The sequence below is a fragment of the Nelusetta ayraudi genome, unplaced genomic scaffold (genome assembly GCF_046127955.1).
Source record: "Nelusetta ayraudi isolate G7.1 ecotype Tasmania unplaced genomic scaffold, CSIRO-AGI_Nayr_v1 ptg000011l, whole genome shotgun sequence".
Classification (NCBI taxonomy): domain Eukaryota; kingdom Metazoa; phylum Chordata; class Actinopteri; order Tetraodontiformes; family Monacanthidae; genus Nelusetta; species Nelusetta ayraudi.
The window spans coordinates 21,066,075-21,091,730 of NW_027466061.1; the positions used below are offsets into that span (position 1 = coordinate 21,066,075).

The 25,656-nt window shown below is 42.2% G+C and overlaps 1 protein-coding gene across 3 annotated transcripts; it reads right to left on the reverse strand.

The window, feature by feature from the left end:
- Positions 1–1,024: 1,024 nt before the first annotated feature.
- On the reverse strand, positions 1,025–25,633 carry LOC142885437 (myosin IXb). Of its 3 annotated transcripts, XM_076021871.1 has the most exons (42): positions 25,511–25,633; positions 25,066–25,198; positions 23,894–24,727; positions 18,920–19,014; positions 18,645–18,707; positions 18,111–18,210; positions 17,532–17,629; positions 15,035–15,158; positions 14,677–14,766; positions 14,383–14,499; positions 13,271–13,405; positions 12,806–12,927; positions 12,448–12,589; positions 11,943–12,132; positions 11,732–11,807; positions 11,307–11,399; positions 11,147–11,186; positions 10,764–10,886; positions 10,553–10,633; positions 10,330–10,440; positions 10,086–10,208; positions 9,658–9,807; positions 9,290–9,429; positions 8,851–9,195; positions 8,677–8,758; positions 8,261–8,452; positions 7,201–7,307; positions 6,686–6,765; positions 6,219–6,403; positions 5,762–5,869; positions 5,426–5,596; positions 5,317–5,358; positions 5,122–5,233; positions 4,935–5,008; positions 4,631–4,823; positions 4,120–4,248; positions 3,532–3,637; positions 3,282–3,413; positions 2,978–3,101; positions 2,625–2,725; positions 2,391–2,509; positions 1,025–2,285 (listed from the first exon to the last, which is right to left on the reverse strand). In XM_076021871.1, exons 3-42 carry the CDS (start codon positions 24,662–24,664, stop codon positions 2,011–2,013), a joined length of 5,661 nt encoding a protein of 1,886 aa, XP_075877986.1. In that variant the 5' UTR covers positions 24,665–24,727; positions 25,066–25,198; positions 25,511–25,633; the 3' UTR covers positions 1,025–2,010. The 3 variants fall into 3 exon arrangements, with proteins under 3 accessions (XP_075877986.1, XP_075877988.1, XP_075877989.1); XM_076021874.1 differs by lacking the exon at positions 25,511–25,633 and having other exon boundaries at positions 2,150–2,285; positions 2,379–2,509; positions 25,066–25,480; XM_076021873.1 differs by lacking the exons at positions 8,261–8,452; positions 25,511–25,633 and having other exon boundaries at positions 25,066–25,478.
- Between the last annotated feature and the right edge of the window lie 23 nt (positions 25,634–25,656).

The window sequence follows — 25,656 nt, forward strand, 5'->3', positions numbered from 1 at the left end:
GAGGCGCAGGCTGGAGTGTGTCGCTCCCATTCGGCGGTCCCCCCCAGACGAGCTCTTCCAGTGAGATGGTTGATGGTGAAAGCCACCCTGGCCTCCTCTGAAGCGAAGGTGTGCGGCTTCAGCGCAAACGGGATCAAGCGGTTGGTGAGGAAAAGGTTGCGGTTCTCTGGATCTCCAGCATAGCGCTCCGGGACCCCCACCAGCGGCTCAGGTGCGGATATTGGCACTGGGGTTCTAACAGATGAAGGCCCTGCAGTGGGGGCTAGAGTTGACATCCAAGAGATGTTAAACCTGTGCGGTTAGCACTGCTATCGCCTGTTGCTGGTCTGCAGCAGCTTGGTGGATCTCAGCAGTGGTGGAGGCAAGCCGAGCTTCATGCAGGAGGACACTCTCCACCTTCCCCAGGCGTGACTGTGGTGACGCTGCTTCTGCTAGGTCCATGTTGTGGCCAAATTGTACTGAAACGGGTGTGTTTAGGACCCAATTGCTGTACAGCTGACACACAAGTTAAGTTGAGAAAGTGTCTTTAATCAGGAATCAGGCAGGACATCAAGAATGAGGCAGGGCAGGCTGGTCAAAGGCAGGCAATCAGGAATCAGGAATCAGGCAGGACAGTCTGGGTCTGGCAGGCAAGGTTGATGACAGTCTTGAGTGCAGGAAGGTAAATAACAATCTGGCAGGGGATGAGCAGCAAGCAGGGGTTTTTATACATAACCAGTCAGAACAAAGCAGGCAAGCAGAATGGAGTCTCTTCTATGACGGAAGGGATCAGAAAAGACTAAAGTGGGAAACAGAATTTCCAAACGGGACCAGAATATCCAAACTGTGACGTTGTCGATTACAAATAGAGTAATAGTTTATTGGCATATGATTTCGTGTAAATCAGCTTTCATTCTTTCACTTTATATACCCGCTTTCTCCTACACTTGGGGGTCGCATGGGTTTGTTGGGACTAAACCCTCCAGCTGTCACTGGGTGAAGGCTGGGTGCATCCTACTCAAGTCGTCAGGACATCGCAGGGCTGTAAATCACTTTTACTTTAATTCCATAATAAAGCTGTAAGTTATTTTCATCACATGTTGTCTAGTGTCAGTTTTTCCTGTTTAGGTTTATAATACTTCCCATCATGTCATATAATGTTAGAACGCTTGATGCTGTCAACTTTTAATTGGTTAGCTGCACCCCCCCTCCCTTTTTTTTTTTTTTTTTTAAATGTTTTTTAGCATTTTAAAAGTGGATTTTTCAATGTAGTTTGTTTATTTTTTTTTTGCCAAATTGTCCATTGCTGGGAACAATATTCTTATACTGTATAAAATGCACAATTAAATACTGTTCTTGAATCAACATGCATGCACAGAAAAAAAAACAAGAACAGTGAGATGGAAGTATTTTCAGTCATTCCAACAGGCTGCAACACGGTAATTTCCTATAATGAGTATATTGAATCCATGGTTTTTCACAGCAGTTTCTCAGCAGAAGGAAATGTAAAGGAGGAAACAACAAACATTTCACATGAACAAAAATGTCCACATTGAACAAAAACATCTCTCTGAATCTCCTATACAACATTGTGCTATGTCTTGCATACATCAACAACAGAACCTCTTTTGAACTTCACACTGAGGTCAAAATCAAGAGTCAAAGTGTCTGGAATTGTCCTTCGCATTTTCCTGTGTTGTCCTCTTTCCTCCTAGAGAACATGACGGTGATCCCACCACTTTAGAGCCAAACATTTATTTTAAAAGGGTGAACTGTACAATATTGAAATATGTCTACATTTACCATAAAGTTGAGCATTGTCTGAGGATGAGTTATAAAGGCCCTAAAAGCATCATCCATTTGATCTCAAATTAAATATACATAAATTCATGATGCATTATTCTCCACAGCGGCTCTGAAGAAAAAAGGAAGGAACTGTGTGTGAAACAAGGTGCACAGTTCCCTTTCTAAACAACACAACTGTCATAACACATCAGCACAGGGTATTCCAACTGTTAGAAAACGGTGGCATTATCCTGTGGTTAGATCTTCGTCCTCATCAATGTATGGAATATCCAGATCATCAAAGCTCCCCTTTTGAGAGCTGGTGATCTGTGTCCTCCTGGTCGGAGAGGTGGTGTCATCGCTGGGCAAGTAGCACATGGATTGGGTAACATCTGTCCTGTGTTCTGGTGTGATCTCCTCATTGTTTTTCAAATTTATCAGACTTCTGACTCTCTGCGCCAGGTCAGGAGGCTTCGGAGGGCATTCAGGTCTCTGCGTCCTCAATCTTAGCCTCATCTTTGCTGGTAAACAAAACAAAAGCGTTAACACTTGTTTGATTTCCACATGACTGACTTTTTTAGTCCAAAGCTCAGAGGAAGGTGACGGTACCTTACCTCTCTACTGACCTTCCGAGTCCAAACTCTCCCGGTCGTCCAGGCTGTCAGAGCTCATTGATGACGATGAGTCCAGGTTGTCGTCAGAGTTCTCTTGCTCCAGTTCAGGTAACCTGCAGGCCAAGTCCACCCTGAGAAGGACAAGACATGGGGGAATTTTTAAACCTTATATAATAATTATTGATTATTGCACATAAAATAATTTGTACCAAAGATAAAAGTAGAAAAGTTTGTTTTCAACCATACTTTTCTTGTTTTATGGACTTGATCCTGTCGATCAGCGTCCTTTCTGTTTCATCTGAAGTTGTTTGTTCAGGACTGTCCACTTCTGGGGGCTTTTCAACAATCTGAAGGAACGATAGGGTAGAGGTTCATGAATGAAAAAAAAAAAGTGATGAAAACTATTAAAGTAAACAGGAAAGATGTTAAAAGGTTCTAAATTCAAAAATCTTTCAAAGCATTGTTATGTTACAAATCGTATTTCTTGGTGTGATGCTGACTGATCGCAAAACATGTTTAAAAAAACCCAAATCTCTAGCATTGTGTGTCGAAAGGGGTGTAAATCGTGCTCTTGGTGACAAGACAAAAGTTATAACAACCGTGTTTTGTCTCCTCAATTTGAGCTGATTGACAGCCAGTGCCTCGGCATATTCCAGCTGCTGTATATTCTCCATCTTTTCATTGTAGCGTCTGAGCTGCTCAGAGATCAGGATCTCGACGCACCTGCAGACAACAGAGTGAGAGCTAAACCAACATGTGAAAAAAGGTCATCTAAAATATATCAGATGTTTGCATTTGTCCACAACGCAAAAAGAAATCCGAGGCTTTGACTTATTCAGCAAGTCAACCCAAACAAAACAGCAACAAGACAAAAGAGAGGCGTGGGAGTGCAGCATGACTCACAGTGTGGTCTTTGACACATCCTGTAGACCAAGTAAGGGGTTGCCGACATCAGGTGAACGCAGGACACACGGAGCGAACACAATTGCAAGAGAGTTTGGTGTCATTTTATTGTGTTCTTCCTCCTTTGCAACCCTGTGAAAATGAAAGACAAGAAAGAAAATATAAATAACAAAATCAAGTCAACACCACTGGCTTTTAGCACACAAACAGAATACCAACAACACACAGGGGGTGGCATAGAGCTTCCTACCTGACAAGGTGAAAGATGAGTCTTTCTAATGTGTTGTAGTTAGCAGGAGGAAGTTCATCAACCTTTTGATACACTGCCCTCAACCGCTCGACTTTCTCCGGCAGCTCTGGGAACATGTACAGATCAGTCAACTTCAAAAACTTTACAGGGTGGATTAAAAAAAATCATTCCTGATTGTTGACTCATTTATGGACAAATCATTGAAACAAACACATTTTCCAGTGTATTAATTTGAAAGGTGGATGCCACAGCTAGTTTCCTGGCCATCGCTGCTTAAAACAGTCACTGTCAGTTCAGGTTTCTAAAGAGTCACTGAGCCTGCGTGAAAATGCAGGAGCCAATAGCGGATTACTTTACTAAACAAGCTGAGAAAGACAAAGTGCCTCCTGTCTTAGAACCATCAGGGCCACTGCAGCAGACAGATAACTCAATGCACAGACAGATAGGTATTCAGCCTGGCTCAACCTTTTGGTTGCCCTCTACTATTAAAGTGATCGATGAACACATCATCCAACGTCAGAGAATTATATCATATAAACTAAACAGGACTCCTCCTGCTGCCGAGAAGTTTGACTAAAACAAACTTACCAACTGCGTGCAGAAAGTCTTTGTAGAGGTCAAAGGTCATGAGCGGGTCTGGCAGCTCCCTGAGCCAACGTTTAACAAGACCTGTGATGGTGTGTATGGGGTAGTTATCCAGGCATGACGCTTCAGGACCTGTGGTGAAAAAAAATATTATGCACTAGTAAGCCAACATGGCCTGATGCCAATGGATGTAATTGTCCTACTAACACAGAATTATTCCTTAATGCTCAACTTCAGAGATTTGGCTGCAATATAAAGGGACTAAGACAGATAAAAACAAAATAAAACAGTGTATTTCTGCTGTAAATCATGAAATAATAGGCATTTACATTTTAGTATGGCATGCTCCAAATCAATGACGTAAACACTAACATGGAAGCAAAAGGGAAAAGGAAACAACATGTTCTATGAGGAATTTGGACTTGTCCATTGAACTGGGGTTGCCTACATCCAGTTCCTGACACGTTTCTTGGCGCATTTTTAAACCAGGTGCAATCCAAGAGAAGTGACTTACTGGTCTCCAGAATCTGGTGGAGCTCCCTCGCTCGACAGGTTGAGCCAGACTTGCGATAAATACCCTCCGAGTAGAGGCCGTTGATCTCCACGTGCATCAGCAGAATCTCGAGCACTTTGGGCACAGGGTCGGCTTTACTGGTTAGGTTAGACACATGCACCCCAAAGTGAAGGGAGCCTGGCTCGTTGACATCCTGATAAAAGCAGACAAATATAGACACGAGAGACCACAGACAAAGTTGAAGACCCATTGTATTGACCTGTTATGCTATAGTGATAGTCAGAATATTCAAACTGCCATTTACCTTCCTGGCACATCGCGTGGAGCAGTCTGTGATGATTTTGCTCAGACATTTTTTGTGACAAATTAACTTGCAAGCTGAAACAGAAAAGGCAAAAATGCATGGTTGGCTACAGTAGTACAGTATGTCTATGTTCTATTGTTCAATTATGCTTTAGAACACTGCAGTTTTTACTCCTTTTTGCACTCACCACTGCACATGTAGGCTCTTTCCATTCCCCAGATGTAGGAGCCACACAAGTCACACGACTGCATCACGTTCACCTGGTACGTGCTGAACCGGTGATCCAGAGGACTATCAGGCTGTGGAGAAAAATGTGCAGACAATTCACAGGGATGCAAAAAAGGGAAATCTTCAAAATAAAAGCAAGGGATATTTAGCTTACGCATTTGTCTTTTTTCCTCCTCTTCTTCGTTGTCTTGGTAGCCTGAAAACATCCAAAATGTGAGATTTGAAAGACTCAAATCTATGCAAACCAAAGTCTTCACACTAACCTTGGCTGGCTCAGCCTCCATTCGTTTCAGTTCGCCCCTAATGAAGCCATCCAACACAGATTGAAACAAGTTGATCACGAGGGTGACTTCTGTTTTATTCTTGTGTGCTGCCAGTGTGTTCACTTTGTTGTGGTAACCCTTCATCAGAACTTTGTATGCGATTTGGGGCTTCTGTCGGTTACAAAAAGCATGGAAACAAAAAAAAGAGTGAGTGGCTTTGCCGTCGTGAAACCTCTCCTACAGTGTGTTTAAATGCTAGAGATAAAGGCCATTTCCTATTAATGTTTTATACTCAAGATTGATTTCATGTTGCAAAGGGAAAGATAATGAACTGACCTGGAGTGAGTACATGCCTTTAATGGTCTCTCTGAACTGCATGGTGGCTGTGAGGAAGATACTTTCTGTAGGTGACAGTTCTTTTATTCTGGTTCGCAGCTCATTCACCTGAATGGTAAAAGAAAGAATTATTTGTCTTTAATGGACAAAAAGAGAGAAACACATAGTCTGTCCCAGCAGTTCTCAAACTCTTATGCAAAAATGCACCCATGTGAATATTTTTTTTCATCCATTGCAGCAATAAATGAAATTCTTAGTTTTCATGCTCCTCATCTTATACAGTATTTAGTACTGACTTTGACTATTACATTGAGATTTTTTGTATATCTCTTCCTTCTTCTACATGGCAGTATTGATTGAGCGCTTGTTATGCTCCAGTGACTACTTCAGAGTGGAGGTGTGTGAGTCACAAGAAGAAAAGTGAAAAAATGAGCTTTTCACAAAATGCTGTCATCACCTGATTGCCAAGAAATTCATCCAGGTTCCGCAGCTCCTTTGGGTTTGTAATCTCACGATCCAGGGACGCGCTTGACTCCATCACTCGCGTGGCCCTGCTAATTCGAATGGTGGGATTTCGCTTGATGCTTTCGCTGTCCTGGTTTGGCCTGTGGTAAGGATGTGGAGTGTATCTTGGCAAGGTAACTGCAGCCAAACAGAGAAGTGCACTATTAGACTAACATTTTTGGAAGTTTAAAAAATACATTCACTTGCTTTAAACTTTTAAAACAAATGGTCATATTATTATGACCTCATGGACTAGAACCCCAAAATAATAATAATACAATTTGATTTCTGGTCCAAAAATTGTTGACAAACATTTTTTCCACCCTTTAGACCATCAGTTATATATAAATTGTAAATGTATATATATTGTAAATTATGGTTTCCACTCCAGTCAGGAATCCTTTCAACACCTTTAGTTACCTGTATTGTAAGTTGGAGAGTCACTGTTAGGTGAATTTCTAAGAGCTCGCTTTTTCAGGAATCTGGTAAGAAACCAAACCCTGCAGAAGGAAAATTTTCTATTAGGAACAAGTGGAGATTTACATTGAATAGGAGTTGCTCAAAACTTGAAAACTCACTCTTGAAATTAAAACAATAGTGAAAAAAACATGTTGTGGCTCTAACTCACAAAAAATGTGTACACAGACATTTGGGTGAAAAATGAGTCATGGCTGCAGACTAACAGTTCAAACATTTGTCCATTTCTCATTGCCCGGGTTTGGAACTGTAGGATTGCAGTTTGCAACAAAGCTAATAATCAAAGCTGGCTTTGTAATGGCACCAACATCAAAGTAGCTGAATTTGTGGTTGAGAAGCTAACTGGAGTAGCTTGACTCATACAGCTAAAGGTACCAGTTGAAAAATGCATCCATGTAGCATCCTGCCTACATGTTCTCGAGGAACACTTTCACTCTGAAAAGAATAGCTGGTTTTACTTCTCAGGCGTTGTGAGCTGCGATTGGTTCGACCCCTGCTGTTGTGACTCGTCGTCGGGGCTCCTCGCTGGAAGGCTGAACCTTGACCCGTCAGGTTCTACCTGCATCTGCAACAGTGCCAACATATGGACAACATCTCAGTCAAAGTTCAGCACTTACAAATTCCCTAAAGTGACGAGAGCTGAGAAGCCAGTGCCAAGTCCTTCTTCCCCACCACGACCCCCTGCAGCAGCTGCACCACCACTCCCACCACCACAACACCGCAGTACAGAGAGAGCAGATACCATCCAGCATTAGAGCAGTAGGAGACCCTCCCGTCCTTTCCATGTATCTTGCAAAGCTTCAATCCACCAGCTGACCTTTGACCCTTGCTGTTTTAGTAAGTATCAGTGAAGAGTTAGGTGTGTATGTCGGCAAAAAAAAGACACCTCCAACACACTCCTGATTTCACAACCACTTTTAAATGTTGTTACTGAATAGAAAACGATTATTGAAATGACTAGGAGTGTGCTCCTAAAAATCAATCCCCATAGAAGAGACTCAAGTTTAACAGATAAAACCACCAAGGGTGCGTCAGTTAAATTAGTGATGATACTGATACATTCTGACAGTCCTGAATTTCATATTGGGTTATTGTGAAAAACATTAGTTATCATCATCCCCAAGGCATTTATTTTTATATTTTGTTAACTACACTTTTTACAAAAATGAATGCATGTGAAGTAATTACTAAAACATTCTGAGTCAAACTACCAAGCACTTAAGGGAGTGACAGTTGCATAAAAAACACACAATGGTCTGAGACCCTAAACTGTACCTGCTGACCTATTTTTAAATTTGGCAAAAGTCCAAATTTTATCAGCGATGATCCTCGACAAAAAAAAGCGTCTTTGTGACACAAGCGGCAGCTCTGTTCTTTGTTGTGCTGGGCAGCTGCGCAAAAACAGGAAGTTCCAGAGCAATTCAACATTCAAAACATTTTGGGGCATACACATGCAAGGCCTGCATGCAGATGAGAGCCGTCGGTTGGTGGAAAAATAAAAGTCTCTTCGGCCAGTACCTTGACCTTCAGAGCCCGCACATCCACACTACTGGCCGAGCTCTTCATGCCAGTCACATTGGGGCTGATGGGAGGCAGCGGAAAGCTCCAGTACTCGCTCTCCTTGGACCCCCCAAAGTTTACCATCAAACCGCTGCGGGCGTAGGCTAAGCGCCGCTTGCGCCTGGGGTTCTTGCGGTAACGCACCCTGACCTAATCAGGCCAGGAGAGGTGATGAGCGACAGGGGTTTTCCTTTTCTTTTTTTGAAGCGTAAGAAGTGTCAACTCATGTGTTCTCTTTAGGTTAATAACTCTTGCCATATGAAATGCCAATATGTACTGTCTTGCTATACAACAATGTCAATGATATAGAGGAAAAAAAGAAGATTGGTGTCAGGATCAAAATTTAGAATTTGGTTAAAGCAAACTCAGGTTACCTCATTGATGGAGGGGGAGCTGTCAGAGCCTGACGATGTGGTCTTGGACAGTTCGTCTGCAGACATGGACTTTCCTTTCAGCCTGTGTAAGAGGGCAAAATAAGAGCAGGGCAACGGTCTACTCCTTGTTTTTACAACAACTTCAACAAGTGTTCAGGACTTTAGGAGGCTTACTTAAAATCATCTTTCTTAGGATTATATCGGCGCCTCATTTCCGGACTCGAGTCATCACTCTGTCTTTCCCTCCATCTCTCCACCTTCTTATCGATGCCCTCAGTGTCTCTGTGGCGTGTAAGTGGGCTCTTGGAGGGGCTGGTGGAGCGCTCCTCTGTGCGCTCCTCTGTGCGCTCCTCTCTGCAGACCTTAACGTCCAGTGGGAGGGAGAAGGGTCTATTGAGGGGCGGAGGGGATCCTCTGCCCTCGCGTTTCTCCCGGCTCCTGGCCCTCTGCGTCGCTTGGCTGTTGACCGAGTCCAGCTGCTCCACATACTGCTGCCTCTTCAACTCCTTTTTTGTCAAGCTGTCACAGTATGTAAAAACCACAACGTTGGACTTGGAATCGCCAAGAACTTTACCACTGTACGTGTTCCAGGGATAAAATCTAAGCTGTTTACCTGCTTCGGCCCGGCCGGGTGCCAGATGCATCCTCATCATTCTCCTGCCCCTCTGTAGGCCTCTTCAGGGAACTCCTCCATGCTATCTGAATGACTGTGGCAGCTTTGTTTTTCTTCTCAAAGAACTCACGCCAGGACCGCTGAAACAGGCCAAGAATGTTTGGATAATTCCCGTGTTTAACTGCGCAACACTACCTTTTTTTCTTTTCTTTTTTCTGCTTGCTCTGAGGAGTCGAATCTTTCATGGCACACCAAACCAATTTAGCATAACATTAGCAAAACATTGGAATTAAAAGGGTGTTTCTTTGAGGCTAGAAACCTCCTTAAAACGATTCTAATTATCTTCAATTGAAGACTATAAATAGTACCTGTATTAAAAAAGCCGCATCCTTCTTTTGCAGGAAGTGCAGCCTTAACAAACAGACTCGGAACCAGCGCTGAAGGATGATAATGCGACGCATCACTTCTTTGTTGAGAGCATCTTGGAGCAGCTGCCTTTCCTTCTCCTTGAGAAACACCTGATTGAAAGAAAGGCACATGTGCATATGATGACAGCATTAGCCCCTGCTAATGACAGTCACATTTGCTTTGGTCACGTCTGACTTTTATGGCTGTATATGGAACATGTAAATAGTTGGTCATTTCTTCCGGCTCAATGCAATGCTCACCCTGCAACACTATTTCTTGTAATGTAATGTAGACATGCAGATGGCACATGTGTAAAGATGTGCCATCTGCATTGAAATTCGGAAAGAAGTCACAGGAGCAAGAATCAGATACGCTAACAAATAATTACCTGAGTTTTTCCTATTTGATAGTTGCTCTTGTTCATCTCTAGCCTCTTGAAGAGCTCATTGATGAGCTCTGCAGTTTCTGTTGCCCCCTTTGGAAACAATATTTGGAACGTGGCGAAGACTTCCTGCCATTAAGCAAAATTAATTAGAAGTGCAAGTAAAATATATATAAAAACATATATAAATAAAAATACATACATATATATATATAAAATATAATTATCTCTTCACCACATGACTGCACACCTTGAATGAGTACTTGGCAGTATATCCTGACTTCTGGATGCGAACAATCTGCAGGATGCCAGTGTGCTTGATTTGTTGGAGCACAAGTTCATCATCAAAATGCAGCTCTTTCTGTAACGGTGTGAGGATGAGATCGGATGGAACGTTATTCATCCCACAGCGAGGGAGTTCACATAATAATTATGTGTATATATCAGTTATGGATTCTTGTTTAAGATCTCACCTTTTGTGCGTTGGAACGAATACAGAAAATAAAGAAAGGCTCGGCTTTTTCTATGGTCCCCATCAGCTTTCTGAGCGATGCCTGTGAGATACAAATGTGCACTTGGAGTTGGCAGCCGTTATGTTGTTATAATTGAAGGTCACAATAAGATAACTAAAAGTCAGTGAAAGTCATTAATATTCCATATTATGTTGGAGGAGACAGGACTAACCTGAAACTGGGAACTAATAGTGGGAGGTTTTGTTTTCCGATGAGGGTGGAAGATGAATTTGCTCGTTCGGTCATGTGCAGTGAGACCAACAGTATGTCGGAGGGAGGATAAACGCATGAGGTTCTGTTTGATGAAAGAAAACAAAGTGTGTGAGCTTAGAAGAGGACAAAAAACAAAGGGAAACCAAGCAGTGTGTTCTAAATCTGCACTTGATGAATAGCGAAATGCGATGACACTTGTGAAGAGGTGCAGCATGAACGCAGGAGACAAAATAATTGTTAAAAAAAAAACCCAACTGCATTTAGTTTTAAAATCTGCAAATATCGGGGGAGGACTTGTATGTTTGTGGTGTCTTGATAAGCTTTTAAACACCTTGACAGTACCTTTGGAATGACCTGCTTCTGTCGCCCACCTCTGCTTTTCCTGTGGAAAGACATGTGAACCCATTAATAAAGTTGGTGACACTCTAATATGAAATAGGGGAGATTTTTTATTTTTCAAAAGATGGAAACACTTATCCACATTGCAAAACTGCTCACTCACTTTTTATTTTCATAATTAGCAAAGATGTCCTCAAACACATCAAGCGGCACGTCATCGGAGTGATCAAAGGAGAAGTCCAGAGTCAGGCTGTTACTGGGAATATTAGAAATAACACAACACCAGTTCATGCTTTCAGTTTAAAACACCTCTCTAATTTTGCTGTAGAAAATACAATGACAACAGAGGCTATTCTTAGTCTGTGAAGTGGAATAACTAATAAATATGTTCTGACTACATATGGATTTTGCATTTCAACAAACAGTGAATTGCTTTATGCAAGGGATTCACACCTGAATCAAGATCAAGGTATTGCAACATTGATCACTTCAGAACTGATACATTTAGATATTTTTGTTTTGACATGAACTATAAGGAGGACACAGGTAAGCAAATGAGAAAATCAGCACCAGTTCAAGAGAATTTACCTGGACAGTCGGTCAACAGTACTGCTGAGTCGTTTTGTGTCTTTCAGGGACTTCCGTGAGCTTCTTCTCGAAGCCACTAAGGTGACAACACAACAACTCAGTGAAAAAAAAAATATATATATATATACATCCTGAAAAACTGAATAAAAATGGTGTTGTTGATGGGTTAGCTGCTGAGTAAGTCTGGATTCATAGAGTTAAAGCAACCTACTTAGCTCTGCACGCCTGCGTCCGATGATCTTGAACGCTGCAATGATGCGAATCGTGGCTCTGAGGACTCCCCACCTGAAGAGAGCTTCTGGACTGGATGCAACCAAGTGATGCACAAACGAATGACCGCTGCTGCGCAGGAGTGACACAGCTTCAGGCCGCATGTGCTCCGTGTTCTTCTGACAGAAATCCTGAAGGAGAAAAATAATCATGTTCACGCTGCCGCCTGCTTCTTGTCCACTTTTACTCTGGCTGACCACATTCAAGACGGGAATTTTGGCCCTGTCTATTTGGAACTCACAGTGCATCAACTGTCTCACTGGAGGGGTGCTTTAATCATTAGCTAGTTCACTGGGATATTCAAGGATTTTCCCACAGTAGCTTATCAAAGAAGGTCATGGAAGACCATCACTAAGTGAAACCAGCAGGGCAAAATGACAGAGAAGCCCAATTGCTGGGGTTCATTTGGGAAAGCATCATTTAGAGTGTGGAACAATATACTACACCTTGATGTTATATTCTACCCTCCCAGCATAGTGTTGAATGATGAACTTGAGCTCTGCATTTGGAGAGGGGACGAAGAAGGAGTTGCCCGGATGCTGCTGCTTTAATTTGTCCAACAGGGTTTCATCTGTTGCCTGGGGAAGCCTTGAGACACACAAAGAATAATAAGTACACGTCAAGAGAGACAAACATGGAAGCAGACAGCTGAAACAGTGACGCAATGACTCGTAATAAGCGCGTCTGTTTCGACTTTTGAAAAACGCTATGAAAATAAGAGTTACAAGCACTTGCAAAAACAAGTTTCTATCATAAATTCCATCATTTCAGGTAACCCCTTTGGTAAAAAGTACAGTTAATTACTTGCTCTCCCGGTCTAGTAGATCGAAGAATCCAGTGGACTCCTCACTGAGCAGCTGAATGCAGCCAGTGTTGTCAGAGTAATCAATGTTTTGCCAGGTAATGCCTTCTGACACATAATCTTCCTGAAATGTTTAGAAAACAACAACATAACAGGGTTACTGAGGCTTTTCAATGTAACTGTATTTCTTACTGTGGTGAAATCTTTCAATGACATACAGGCAAGTAAAGACACAAAAAAGCCACTAGCAACAGCAATGTCTGCAACTTTCAATAAGTCCCTTATAGCAAAGAGCAGAAAACAAAATCAACTGAAATAAGCATGCAGCTCATTTCTCACAGATCATTTAATTCATTACTATTGATTATTTTCTTCATGTGAAAATAAAACAGAACATTAAACTGTAAGGTGCTTCAAATGATACTAAACACAGGTACTTGTGTCATGACAAAAGCAACAGCACCTACTTGTTTTAGCTTAAAGATGCGCTGGTTGGTATAATGCAGCAGTTTCTCATTGGTGTAGTTTATGCAGAGCTGCTCAAAGCTGTTTTTCTGAAGGTTCTCAAATCCAAACATATCCAGGACACCTATGGACAAACACTGCATGCAAAACAGCAAAGAAGTGCAAATTACAACGATTCAGGTGGGATATTGTCTGTTAAGCCAGTTTGAAATACTGACAGAAGATAGAACTAAATCTAAAGTGTATTCATATACACTTTAAAAAAAAAAAAAATCAAGTTATTTATCTTGCAGATAAAACAAATGATATGAAACTGATGATAGCTGGGGTTCCCTGGTCAGTGGAGTTTCAAACCAAACTCTCACAGGTACAGAAACAGCGCATTGCATGTACTTTGACAATCTATTTAATATATTTAATTTATATTGTTCAGCATTAATCAAAAGCAAGCAAGAAATAAGAAAAATAAACAATAATAAATAAAATGATCATCATGACAGCCATTTATTATTATTTTTCTGCACACATCCCACATCTGCATGTCCATATGAGACAGTCTACCGCTCTCCAAGATGCTTCTGGGTGCAACAAAAACACATCCACCTGCCATATCCAGGGGTGCACTCACACTAGGCAACCCTTGCCGTGCCTCGTAGCACGGATGAACCACACAATATGGTACACGTGGCTAGTGTGAGCGCCGCCTACTGTGCACCCAGCCGGCACAGTGTGCTTGGAAAGAGGTGCGCAGAAGCACGGCTCATGCACAAGCACACGCATGCTCGCTCAGGTGCGCAACAAATGCAGATAATGACAACTAAAAAAAAAACTAAACAAAAACAATAAAATAATGAAAGTGTGTGTCGTGTTTTCTGCATCGTTCTCCATGTGACCATGTGTTAATGTTTAATTTATGACTGTCATTATTTTGTGTGTTTGTTCTGGACGTGTGCTGTTGCCTCGATATATCATCTCGTATGTCAACGCCGCCTTTTTGACTGAGAATTCTTCTCAAATCAGAGGAAGCGTCGGATCTGGAGAACCCGGCCAACGTTTATGGTTTTTGAGTTTGTTTTACTTCCCAGTGCAGCCGAAGCAGCCCCGTGTGACTTACAGAGACCGACTCCTCCATGTCTCTTCTGTTGAGCATGGCATGATTGACGTGCAGGATGATCCAGTCAAACAGAGCACTGTACAGAGACTTGGCCATGGAGTCTCGTGCTGCGGAGGCCTATGAACACGGAATGACATCCAGAATCCAGTGAGATCCTTTTAAAGTTGAATCCATTTAAAAGTCGAATACAGTACAACAATGCCATAATTCCAACGCGTCCTGTTTAACAGTTAATAAGAATAAACAACAACAAAAAAGGTAAGTAGATAAAACTTGGCAAATTGAGCACTATACCTCCTCTATTGTGTAGTGTAAATCCACAGTGCCACTGCCAGTCTCCACTTTCCTCCTGGTTAGAGTCTTAACTAACAGCTCGGCCTTCACCTGAAACCAAGTATTAATCATGTTACATAATTACTCCACAGCAGCACATTATAAACACATCACTGGCGCTAGAAATGACAAACAGGACAGACTCCAAAGTCTCTTCAACAACACAAAAACATTTTAGGTGTAACCATGACACCCTCTAGGTTAAGTTGCTGCGCTCAGAAGTGAGTCAGCATGGTTCAGTAAAAGCCCATTGCTTGGTAAACATGCAGCATATCATCAGTTTGCTGGCACATGCAGAAGTGGCTCGTCAGGGACATACTTTGAGCAGGTCGGACACCCTGGACAGAACTTCAGTGGGTCCGATCTCTTGGACCTCTGCGTCCTCCGACTGAGTGTATGTAACATTTCCCAGGAGGAGGATGGCGGAGAGGACTGAAAATATGCTGTGGATGATTGAGAAACACAGGTTGGACTAACGTTACTTCCTAGATCTCTCCGCGCGTCACACACACACACACACACACACACACACACACACACACACACACACACACACACACACACACACACACACACACACACACACACACACACACACACACACACACACACACACACACACACACACGATAAGTGGTCTTTGTTTCTTTTACATTTCACCTGGGTTGAGTTACATTCTTTTCTTCAATGGATGCACAAAGCCAAGTACAACATACCACTCCCAAATATTTCATGCTACATGTTTTCATATTGCCTCTTGATTAAGAAACATGCTCCTTACATTCCTTCCAGACACTGGCATTTCCTCCTATGTACACACTGGAAACTGAAAGCTGAATTTTGTGTCCTTTGAGTCTTTTACTTATAAGCATGTCATTGCTCATTGTCATTGATGTTGGTCTATTTATTCTATTAGACCAGCATCAATAGTTGATGCTCTTTGCTTTTATTCCCTATCCGTAAGCAGTCGGGTAATGATCGACCTGCTCGCTGCATTTTTGCTCCATCTTGACTTGACATGCTGGTACATGTTATTGACAGCGGTACAGAAAGCCCAAACTCCAAGAGCCACATCAGCTACCCTCGGTGTTCTAGGTCAGCACAGCTGGATGGGAGAAATGCAACATTTAAAGCAACATATTACATACTGCTTCAAAACAACGTCGCAAATGACATGCAAATGACGTTTTTTTTTTTTTTTTTACTGTTTGATAGAGGTGGTGTCGTCCTCCAATGCACCTGTGCCCTTGGTCTGCTGAGAATTTATCTACTTTCTGGGTCCATGACAAAGCCCATGTGTTATTTTCCGGTGCAACTAATCAGAAACAGATCACAACTGTTTTGAATTTTTTTCATATGAGAAACACAAAGAAAAGAACTGGACTAGTTCTCCCTTGTCTCTGTCACAGGGACACCCCCAGCTTGATCTCATTGGTTGCACCCTAAAAAAGAGTGACCAACTCTTGACAGACAAAAGTTCCATTTTATATACCACACTAAAGGATTGCCATGAATTAAATTTCAGCTTTAATAACATCATAACCTTATGAGCCCTTTCAAAAATGACATGTGGTCCACCAAAACAACGGGAATGTGCGGAAAGTTCACTACTGTGTCTGACAGCAGTAACCTTTGTATCACTTACTCTCTAAATCCTAAAGATGATTCTTCATGGAAATACAGTCTAAATCAGTTTTAAGTCAACACAGATAGTTAGGTGTGCTTTGTACATCTAAACGTCGCTGCCAACCTAAAACACTAGCAAAAATACAGTTGTTTACAAACACGCACTCACTTGCATGTTTGGCTTTTGAATGAAATGCACACAAATGAACGCACAAAATAATGTGCTATAACCTTTCCAGGTGAACTTAGACTCGACCTTCTTTAAACTTTGGAATGCAATTGTTAAATGCAACACAAATGTTGGATCTGTGAACAATGACCACAGAATGTTGTGGTTCAATAACAGTTTATATAAACACTCCTACCAAATTATTACGCCATGAGACCAAGACACTTGATAAAAAAGGCCAAGTTAAGAAGGTTTTTTTGGTTGAGGCACTGCATACTTCTACTGAAATGCCCTACTTGTGATATGATACTACTGCACGATGAGCTTTTTCATCAACATTTAACCCAAAAACTTAAATAGCACTAACTTTTTGAGAATAGCATATTGTGAAGCGGATGGTTTGACTGTTTATCAGACATATGCAACTTTTCCTTAAGGACTTGTTCATGACTCCAACCACCTAAATCAATGGGTGAGCATGCACAGAGCAGCAGCACGAAGAACGATGAAGGTACACGAGCAAAGAGACACAACAGAATGCAGAGTGTCTTGACCAAAACAATTGAGGGAAAGTGAAAAATTGCAGACAAACAAACTTTGTATGTTGAGTTGGTGAGGTAGAAGCTCTAAGGTCATTGTGGGAGTGGTCATTAAAGAAGTAGAGAAGCAGGCAAAGGCAGCAAAACAGAGCTAGATTGCAGTACAACTGGTTCCTTTGTTACTGATTAGCTGGAGAACTATTGTGTGGTTCAGTCTGAGCTAATATGGTTGTTTCCTAATCACAAAGCCAGGGTTGTGCACAAACAAGGCTTACATTTCATCATCTGTACACACACGTGCTTAGACCAGTCAGATGGATGCTAAAACGATACCGACTGTGTATGACTGTTCCTGTGTGTTAGTATCTGAGTAAACCTCTTGTAAATCTGCATGAAACACTTTAAACGGACCACGTCAGGCTAGTCTGACTTGCTCCAACAGCATTCCAGTTGTCTTATTTTATCATGGAAATCGCGCATACTGTTTCTTGGTGGAGGGCAGGAATCCAACCATCTCCATGGCCTGCTGGAGCCTCTTGTACTCCTGTTCAAGTGTCTTCTCATCTAAATGCAGGTCGTCCTAAGGAGTGACGCATGAAGAGATGTAATTACACACACAAAATCAAATCATTTTATATTGTGTTTTTAAATATTTTTTTTGTATTCTTAATAAAAAACAGTACACGGAGAACTGCTGTTAGTTGCAACATTTAATATTGTTAATGGGACAAACTGCACCAAGTTGCTTGGATTCTTACAGTCACCAGCTTGGTGGGTATCATTTGCTCAAACAGAAACTGTTTTCAAAGTGAAGATAATCTAGAAAACATCTAGATAACATCTAGAAAATAACTGAATTACACTGATTTCAGCCTTATATTTGTTTTATTTCATGGAACACTAATAGGCCTAAATTAACAACAAAACAAAAACAAAACAAAACAAAAAACAACCTGAACGCTATTTGTAGGGTCCACTATGTGTCATGCTGGCTTTACCCTTTCTGTTCAATAACAGATTCAATAACAACTGTTTCTACAAGGTGTGTGAATCACAGGTACCTGCTTGAGGTAGAGATAATCTTGCGGCCTTAGTAGATGAAAGTCCTCCTGCTCTTCTCTGGAGGCACCCATCAGCAGATAGTAGAACACATGGTAATTCCTGGAGGCCATAAAGCACCGTGACAATCAATCAGGACTTTGTTCTCTGCATACGGTGTCTGGATTAATATTATAGATATTGTGAACAATGGAAGCCTACTTTTAATCATTTAAGTATTGATTTCAAAGCCACACATTGAGAGGGAAATATTGTTTATGTGTTTAGCATTGTGTGGTTGTGTCATTTATAAAGCAGTGTTCACACTTTAATACACATCACAAAGAAGTTCGTAAACACAGTGACTGATTGGGTAGGTTAACTCTAAGCCTAATCATTCATTTATACCAAATGAATACACAATCAATAAACATATAATAGAGATGCTAAAAAAACAAAAAAACAAAACCAAAACACTTTTAGCTGCTAAAAGTGTGGACTTAAAGTGATCCCAAAGTTATGAATTTATAGTGATTCTGTAAGCGTCCTTTATCTACCTCTCACTGCTGTCTCTGGATACCACGCGGGACTTTTCCAGTAGGTACTTTTCTATGACTGCCCTGCAAAAAATTAAAAAACAGGAGAGAGACATCAAACCAAAGAACAAAACAAAAATGAAGCTTTGCTGTGGCAGAGGGTTAACATGAAAACAATTGTGACGAAAACAATTGTGACGAAAACAACTGTGACGAAATCAACGTAGTGACCTTATGAAACAAAGTTGCAAAACATGTCAAGAAACTGGAGAGAAAAATGAATCATGATGCTTTACCCTCGCATGACACCACTCTCCAGATAGTTGAGCTGAATGAATTTCCCAAAGCGACTGGAGTTGTTATTCTCTGAAGTCTTTGCGTTGCCAAAGGCCTGTAAGACACAGGGAGATTGTTACGTTTGTGTTAAAATAAACTGTCAAATTTGTAGACATGTTTCTCACAGGCACTGGCACCCAAACCTAAACACTTTACATGCTTACAGAGCTACTAGCAAATAAATCACTTTGGTTAGTACAAGACAGGGGACTGTTTCTACAGCAACCTTTGAAGAACATGTTGGAAGGACATCGAACAAAGAAAACAAACCATATTCTTCAATGCAAGTACAATGGCCCGGAATAGCAAATATCTCTGGTCAACAACAACTGCCGAAAAATGTGAAAGATGCTCCAGTCACCCCATGGTACACCCCACAAGCCCAAAGTGGAGACAAGCAATTACTATTTGGAGGGAGCAACCAGTAGTCTGAAGAAACAAAGAAACCAGAACAACTCATACAATAAAACCTATTACTAAAAGCCAGTTTGAAGTGCTAGCAACTGCAAACTTGACTTCTAGCAATATCCTAGAACATTTTGTTAGCCTAATAGCATCATTGCCTAAGTCATTCTTTGGCCAAGTTGTGATATCTGCCCAACTTTACCAATGGGCTTGCTAAAATAAAAATAATAATAGTTTTTTTTTCTAGTTTTCCGAAAACGTTCAAATATGCTAATGCTAATAGGCTAACGATTTCTGCAATCGGCCATGGTTCTGTGTCAACTGCAAGAAGACGGAACTCTGAAAACTTCTCTATCGGCACTAAGCAGGAAAATGAGGTACACACACATCTTTGTGGAGTTTTCAGTGAAAGAGTTTTTTTCATTTGTTTTCCCACATTTCTGCCGCAAGTTTAACTCACTTTTGGTTTGAACATGACATGTTTTTGTCTTGTTTATTCATCAGCACAGGCAGCAATGCGGTTCATCCCACGGTCTAAAAGACAACGTTTGCTACATTTCAGGACAGAGCCTCAAAGACTTTCAAAGGAGCTGTGTTGAAAAACTTCGGAGGCACAGGAAGACTCACAAACAGATGCCTCATAGTAAAATAACTGATGACAACGTTGACCAATGAGAGCAGAGAAAAAACAATGAGTAATCTGATGGTTTCGTGGATCATTGCTGTTGTTTGCATTGGAGACAGTAACTAGGAATCCTGCCTAACAACAATTAAAAAAACACCCCTGCAAAGTCAACACGGAAATATGAGCAGCAGCTGATCCTGGATCTGTTTGTGCTTCCCAAGTTTGAAGGTATCACAAAGAAAGGGAGCAACCCAAACAAAGCCAGTGACAACGTCAAAATGGTTTAACTCCCCCTTCATTCCAGTGCGGGGTCTTGTCTTAACAGGCCTCAGTTATGTCTCTGCAGACATAGAGAAAGACCTGCATAGTGTACTGATCGCAAGCTCGCTGGCAGGTAGACTCGGATTGTCTGGAATGTTCCTGCCCTGTGCACCTCAGTAAATACAGTGACGGATGTATTCAGACATGCGTAACTAGTGTAAAAGGGAGCAAATATGTTTTAATATGTGATAAGAGCGAAAACAAGCCATTATAGTGTCTGAACACTACAGCGAGGATGAAGAGACAGAGAAAAGATCAATGAGACGTTCAGGTGGAGCTAGTCCATTCATAAAGTTACCAAAGTTCCATGTAAAGCACACAGCTTTGCCTTAGAGGGAAGGAAAAAAACAGAACGCGTGTGAAAAAAAACCCCCAAAAAACCCCAACAACAACCGTGGTCACAATGGTCAGATCTGATGAGATTACTGACAGGGTTTACACAATTTGTGGCTTTCCAAATAGAAGCAATATGGTTCAAATGGTCGGTGAGCGTTGTGATGTATGCGGTTAAAACAACTGTCCACTTTGGAAGTTTCTGATGTAATCACTCACTGCTGCCTGCCAATAACTAGATACACAATAGAATACAATTACATAACAGACTTGGTGGTAAGAAAGAAACTCATCTGATGAATTCATGACTGTGGCGCTGTCATACTGTCACAAGTGACACCTTTGTCGTTTTTTAATTCGATGTCAAAGGCTCGTTGCCAAACTCTTCTCATAACCAAATTAAATCTGTGAACCATCGTCTTCTAAAAGATGAGACACCGCTCATTCTGGAGGCCTTCATGTTTATAGAAATAAGAACAATTTAAACGTGTTAAAATGACAGAAAAGGGTTTTGTCTTGAGTAGCGCAGCGCTCTCATTCGGTTTAATTTCCTTTTAACCCTGGATCTAGAATCTCCTGAGCCGCTTTGAGCTGGTCTGCTCCATCTGCGATAATGTAATAATATTCAAAACACATTGTGCAATATCCTAGAACACATATTGACAACGTGGCAAAGACATTTCACCGTCTTTATCCACTTTTGTGGTGTTTGGACGTGATGGTCTTCAATAGGACAGCATGACAGCCATTGTGTCTTTGCATTGTATTGCAGACTTAACTGTCGCATGAAGAAATGCGCTTGGCAAAGAACAAGCTGAAGACTGCATTAAACAACTAATGACAGCAAAGCAATGGGAATTGTTGGCCAACAACACCGACACAGCGACAGTTAGATTGCGTGTAGCCACGGTTAGCTCACGGTTGTGCCTGACAACTTGGGGAGGACAATATTTTACATAGATGGACTTGAACTAGGACGCAAATGGGACATACTGCTGATCAGTGGTCCAACAGATTGATTCTCTCCCAAAATGTAGGTGGGCACCGGTGGAAAAAGGGCTAGGAAGAGTGTGTCTGTGTGAGTCAAGGAGGTGATTTACAGCGCAGGTTTAGCCGGGGACCTGGCTGAGCCTGTTTTGACACGTTCCTGTTTCTCTCTACTCTGGTGCTCCCTTGAAGCCAACGCCCTGCACATTCCCACTGTGAGGCTAGGCTCTCAGTTCTATGATCACCAACACCCACAGCAATCAGTAACCATCAGCAGCTGCTTGCACTTCCCCCCCACACCCCCAGATAGTCAAATATGTTGCTATCTCCACTCTTTTAAAAAGAGGAAATGCTTAATAGAGTGAGTGGCGGTCATACCACACCAGGCAAATTAACCTTTGTAGAGCGTCTGAGTAACACTGACAAGAAAGCAGGACGAGAACAACCCCAAACAGCATACAGGCACTCTTTTTTTGGTGTTAAAATAGCATAGTCCTGGCCTGATCATTATTAACATTCACACTTTGCACAAGACATTAGTGCTTGTAGACCCTCAAGCCTGTCGGCCCCTTTAAAAAGGGATATGATGACGAAAGCACGAAACTGTGAAATGCTCCACGGACAAGCTACCAGGAAAAATTCCCAAACTGTCGCGTATTTGAAGGAGGAACTAGTTGGACTTGTTTAGAGAGTGGATGATTACATTTTCAGGACGGCTGGCCTCTAGAGATTGTAAATGGGTGTGTATGGTGGCTGATCAGGGGTGGGGGTTGGATCAGAAAAACAGCGTGGGTGAGCAGTTGGTCTCTTCATGGAACCATAACCGCCGAGGTCTGAGTGCAGCAGACACACCTGAATGCCTCCACTGTCCCTGAAGAATTTGGAAATATTTGTAAAACCTGCCTTGCACAACAAGGCTTTTTCTAATGCACAACACTGTGACATTTAACAAAGAAGTCAAACCGAGCATTTCCCCACCACACTTGTCAATGTGATCGTTGGGTTTGGTTGCTGTGTAAACACTCAAGCGTTTCCATAAAAAGGTCTTGTTCATTGTCAGCTTGAATTTAAACTTCTGCCATATGTACGAGCTTCAAGAACTGAAACCAAAAGTGCATGTCAAAGGGAAACCTGATAACTGGATCAACCAAAAGGTTTACAGGCAGTTCATTATGTAAAGCTGTACTACTTGCTTATTTAGGTTGTTTTCAAAATCTGATCCTTTCCTTTCTACCAGAATACCAGTAAAAGAGAGTCAAGTGAGAAAGTTAAGTAAGTTCCTCTAAGCCACAACAGATGGTGATATGCATCATTTACACTTAATGGCATGCAACCAGTCAAACAAATAAGGTTAGTTTGTGGCAAACTGGTTGTACAAACATTTTCATCAACAAGGAATTAACAATGCCCCTGGTTTCTCTGAAAAAGGCATGGGAACCACCCGGACTGTGCTTTTTCATCTGGTTACTGGTATCTTATAATTGGCCATTGGGGTCAAAGCCCAGGGCTGGGAACATGTGAAACTGTTGGTTTCACATGCAGGACCAGTTTTAGTCCCTTCCGCATTGTCTCAATGATGAACACAGCTAAAGTAAGACGTTAAAATGCATTTTAAAACTGGCTTTTAGCCAGAGACAATCAATACATTTTTCAAATGTCATGTGATCATACTCATCACCATTGTCAGTGTGGTACAACCATGACGAAAACGCAGACATTAAATGACAATGGAACTGAGGTAGTGGAGTAATGATAGTAAAAAACAGGGAATCCACCTGTTTTCAGTTGCTGTGTTTCTTTTTTGGAAAGTCTCATTTGATAAGACCAAAAGTCAACAACTAGTGTTATGAATATTAAACTGGGAATTTGTTTTTGATGCCTCAAATTTCTAAGATGCTTGGATCATCATCAGCTTTGTTTAAAGGAATCTCTGACTCTTGGCTTCCAAACTGTTTTCGGTCCACAATTTAGACTAAATAATTATCAATTAAAACCACTTGCTTTTCTGCATCTAAGCTCAATAAGTGGCTATATACATTTTTACATTTATGTTTTGACTTTTGTGAATGGTAAACCCTCTAATTGGGGGTCCAGTGCAACTAGGTCTCCTTTCAGTCTTTCAAACAAGTTCCAATATTGACATTTAAGCTGGTGACAAAATTTGAGAAGGCTGATGAGTTCGTATTAAAGTGATGTGATTTGACACCTTCCCGTGAGTCCTTTTGCGCGTCACCTGGTGCATGTTGAAATCACAGCGACCTACCTCCAGCACGGGCACTGCTCCGAGGATGGTCCGTTTCAGTCCACACGAGTACGTCTTCCGGCTGAGGGCGGTCAGGCAGTGGATGAGATAGTTGCAGCTTTCTGTCTTCCCTGAGCCACTCTCACCTGAGATCACGATGCACTGGTTGACCTGCCGATTCAGCATCGCGCGGAAGGCCACGTCTGCTATGCCGAATATATGCGGGCTCAGCTTGCCCAGCGGCTGGTTCTCGTACATCTTGACATACTTGGGGTTGTAGTAAAGGGGTAGGAACTTATTAGGGTTGATGGCAAGCAGGATGTTGCTGATGTAGGTGTAGATTTTGTGCTTGTAGAAGCGTTGGCGTAGAGCCTCCAGAACACCCTCCTCGGTCACCGCTGGGAAGTCGCACAGGTCATCGTAGTCCTCACTCTTGCCTCCGACTTGGGCGGAGGCCTGCTGCTGTAGGATGTAGTAGTAGCCATGGGTCTGAGGGTGCCACTTCTGGGCCTCCGGCGGCCACAGTCGGACTCGCTCCAAGAGGCCGTCACCAGCTTGTAGCGGGGTCTCCTCTCCACCGCTCTCCCGGACCTCCAGCAGGCTGTAGGTCTTGCTGGCATCCAAGCCCAGGGTCACCACGGCATTGTGGATGACCGTCCTGGCCGTGTCCCCGCTGCTGACCTGCAGGGGAAGGTAGGCAGCCGTGTCCTGGAGCAGTCTGGGGTAGATCTGCACGACGCGGGGCTTGTGATCTGGTTCAGGGGCATGAGCGGCCTCATCTCTAGTGCTCATTGTGATGTGCAGGTACACAGACAGGCTTCAGCATAACTCGCTGGCCCGACTCTCAAGACCCAACTAGAGGAACAGACGCGGAAAAGATTAGAGCCAAAGCACATTTTACTTCAAATTAAAGAATGTGTAGTGGGTATTAAAGTCCAACGATGCATTTCAGTCAACTGCCAACTTGTTAATTGCAACGATTTGAAGTATTTTTTTTTCTGTAATGAAGTTTTCCCTGATTCAACCCAATAGCTGAACTGCACGCTGCTGTAGCAATTACGAACCTCGTAGACTTTCAAAAAAATAAATAAATAAATAAATAAAAGAAAGCAAAACAAACAAACAAACCATCGAAATTGTAAATCTAAAAACTATTTTTGAACACTTTGCGAGAATGTCAGAATTATCCTCACCTTCCAGGGATAAAGTCGTCATATCAGCGGTGAAAAAAAAACCAACAACTCTTGAAGGAGGCTTCTGTTGGCGTTGACAACTCCAATAACGCGTTGCACGTTGAGGGGAAAAAATAAATCCCACAACCTTCACCTGAACGTCCCCCCCCGCCTCCCAAAAAAAAGGTGTGTTAACTAAGTTACAGTGACATAAAAGTTAGTTCCTCGGCAGTTCGGCGACGTTACGTCTGGTGTAAATCTCAGTTTCAGCTGAGTCGGTGCTTCACGTCTCCGCGTCGTCTCGTCCTTGTCGAAAAGTTGGACTAACGTTACTTCCTAGATCTCTCCGCGCGTCACACACACACACACACACACACACACACACACACACACACACACACACACACACACACACACACACACAGCGCGAACGGTTCAAATAAATGGGTGGTTTCTCTTCACTGACCTTAGAGATAATACTTTGTGGCCAGCCAGAGGAAGACAGCCGAGTTAAAAAGTCGCACAAAAGTTACGGCCGAGGGAGTCAGGGTGACACCTTTCTCCCATGAGCTCAGCTGAAGAAGAAGCGCGAACAGAGAGCGACACGACTGG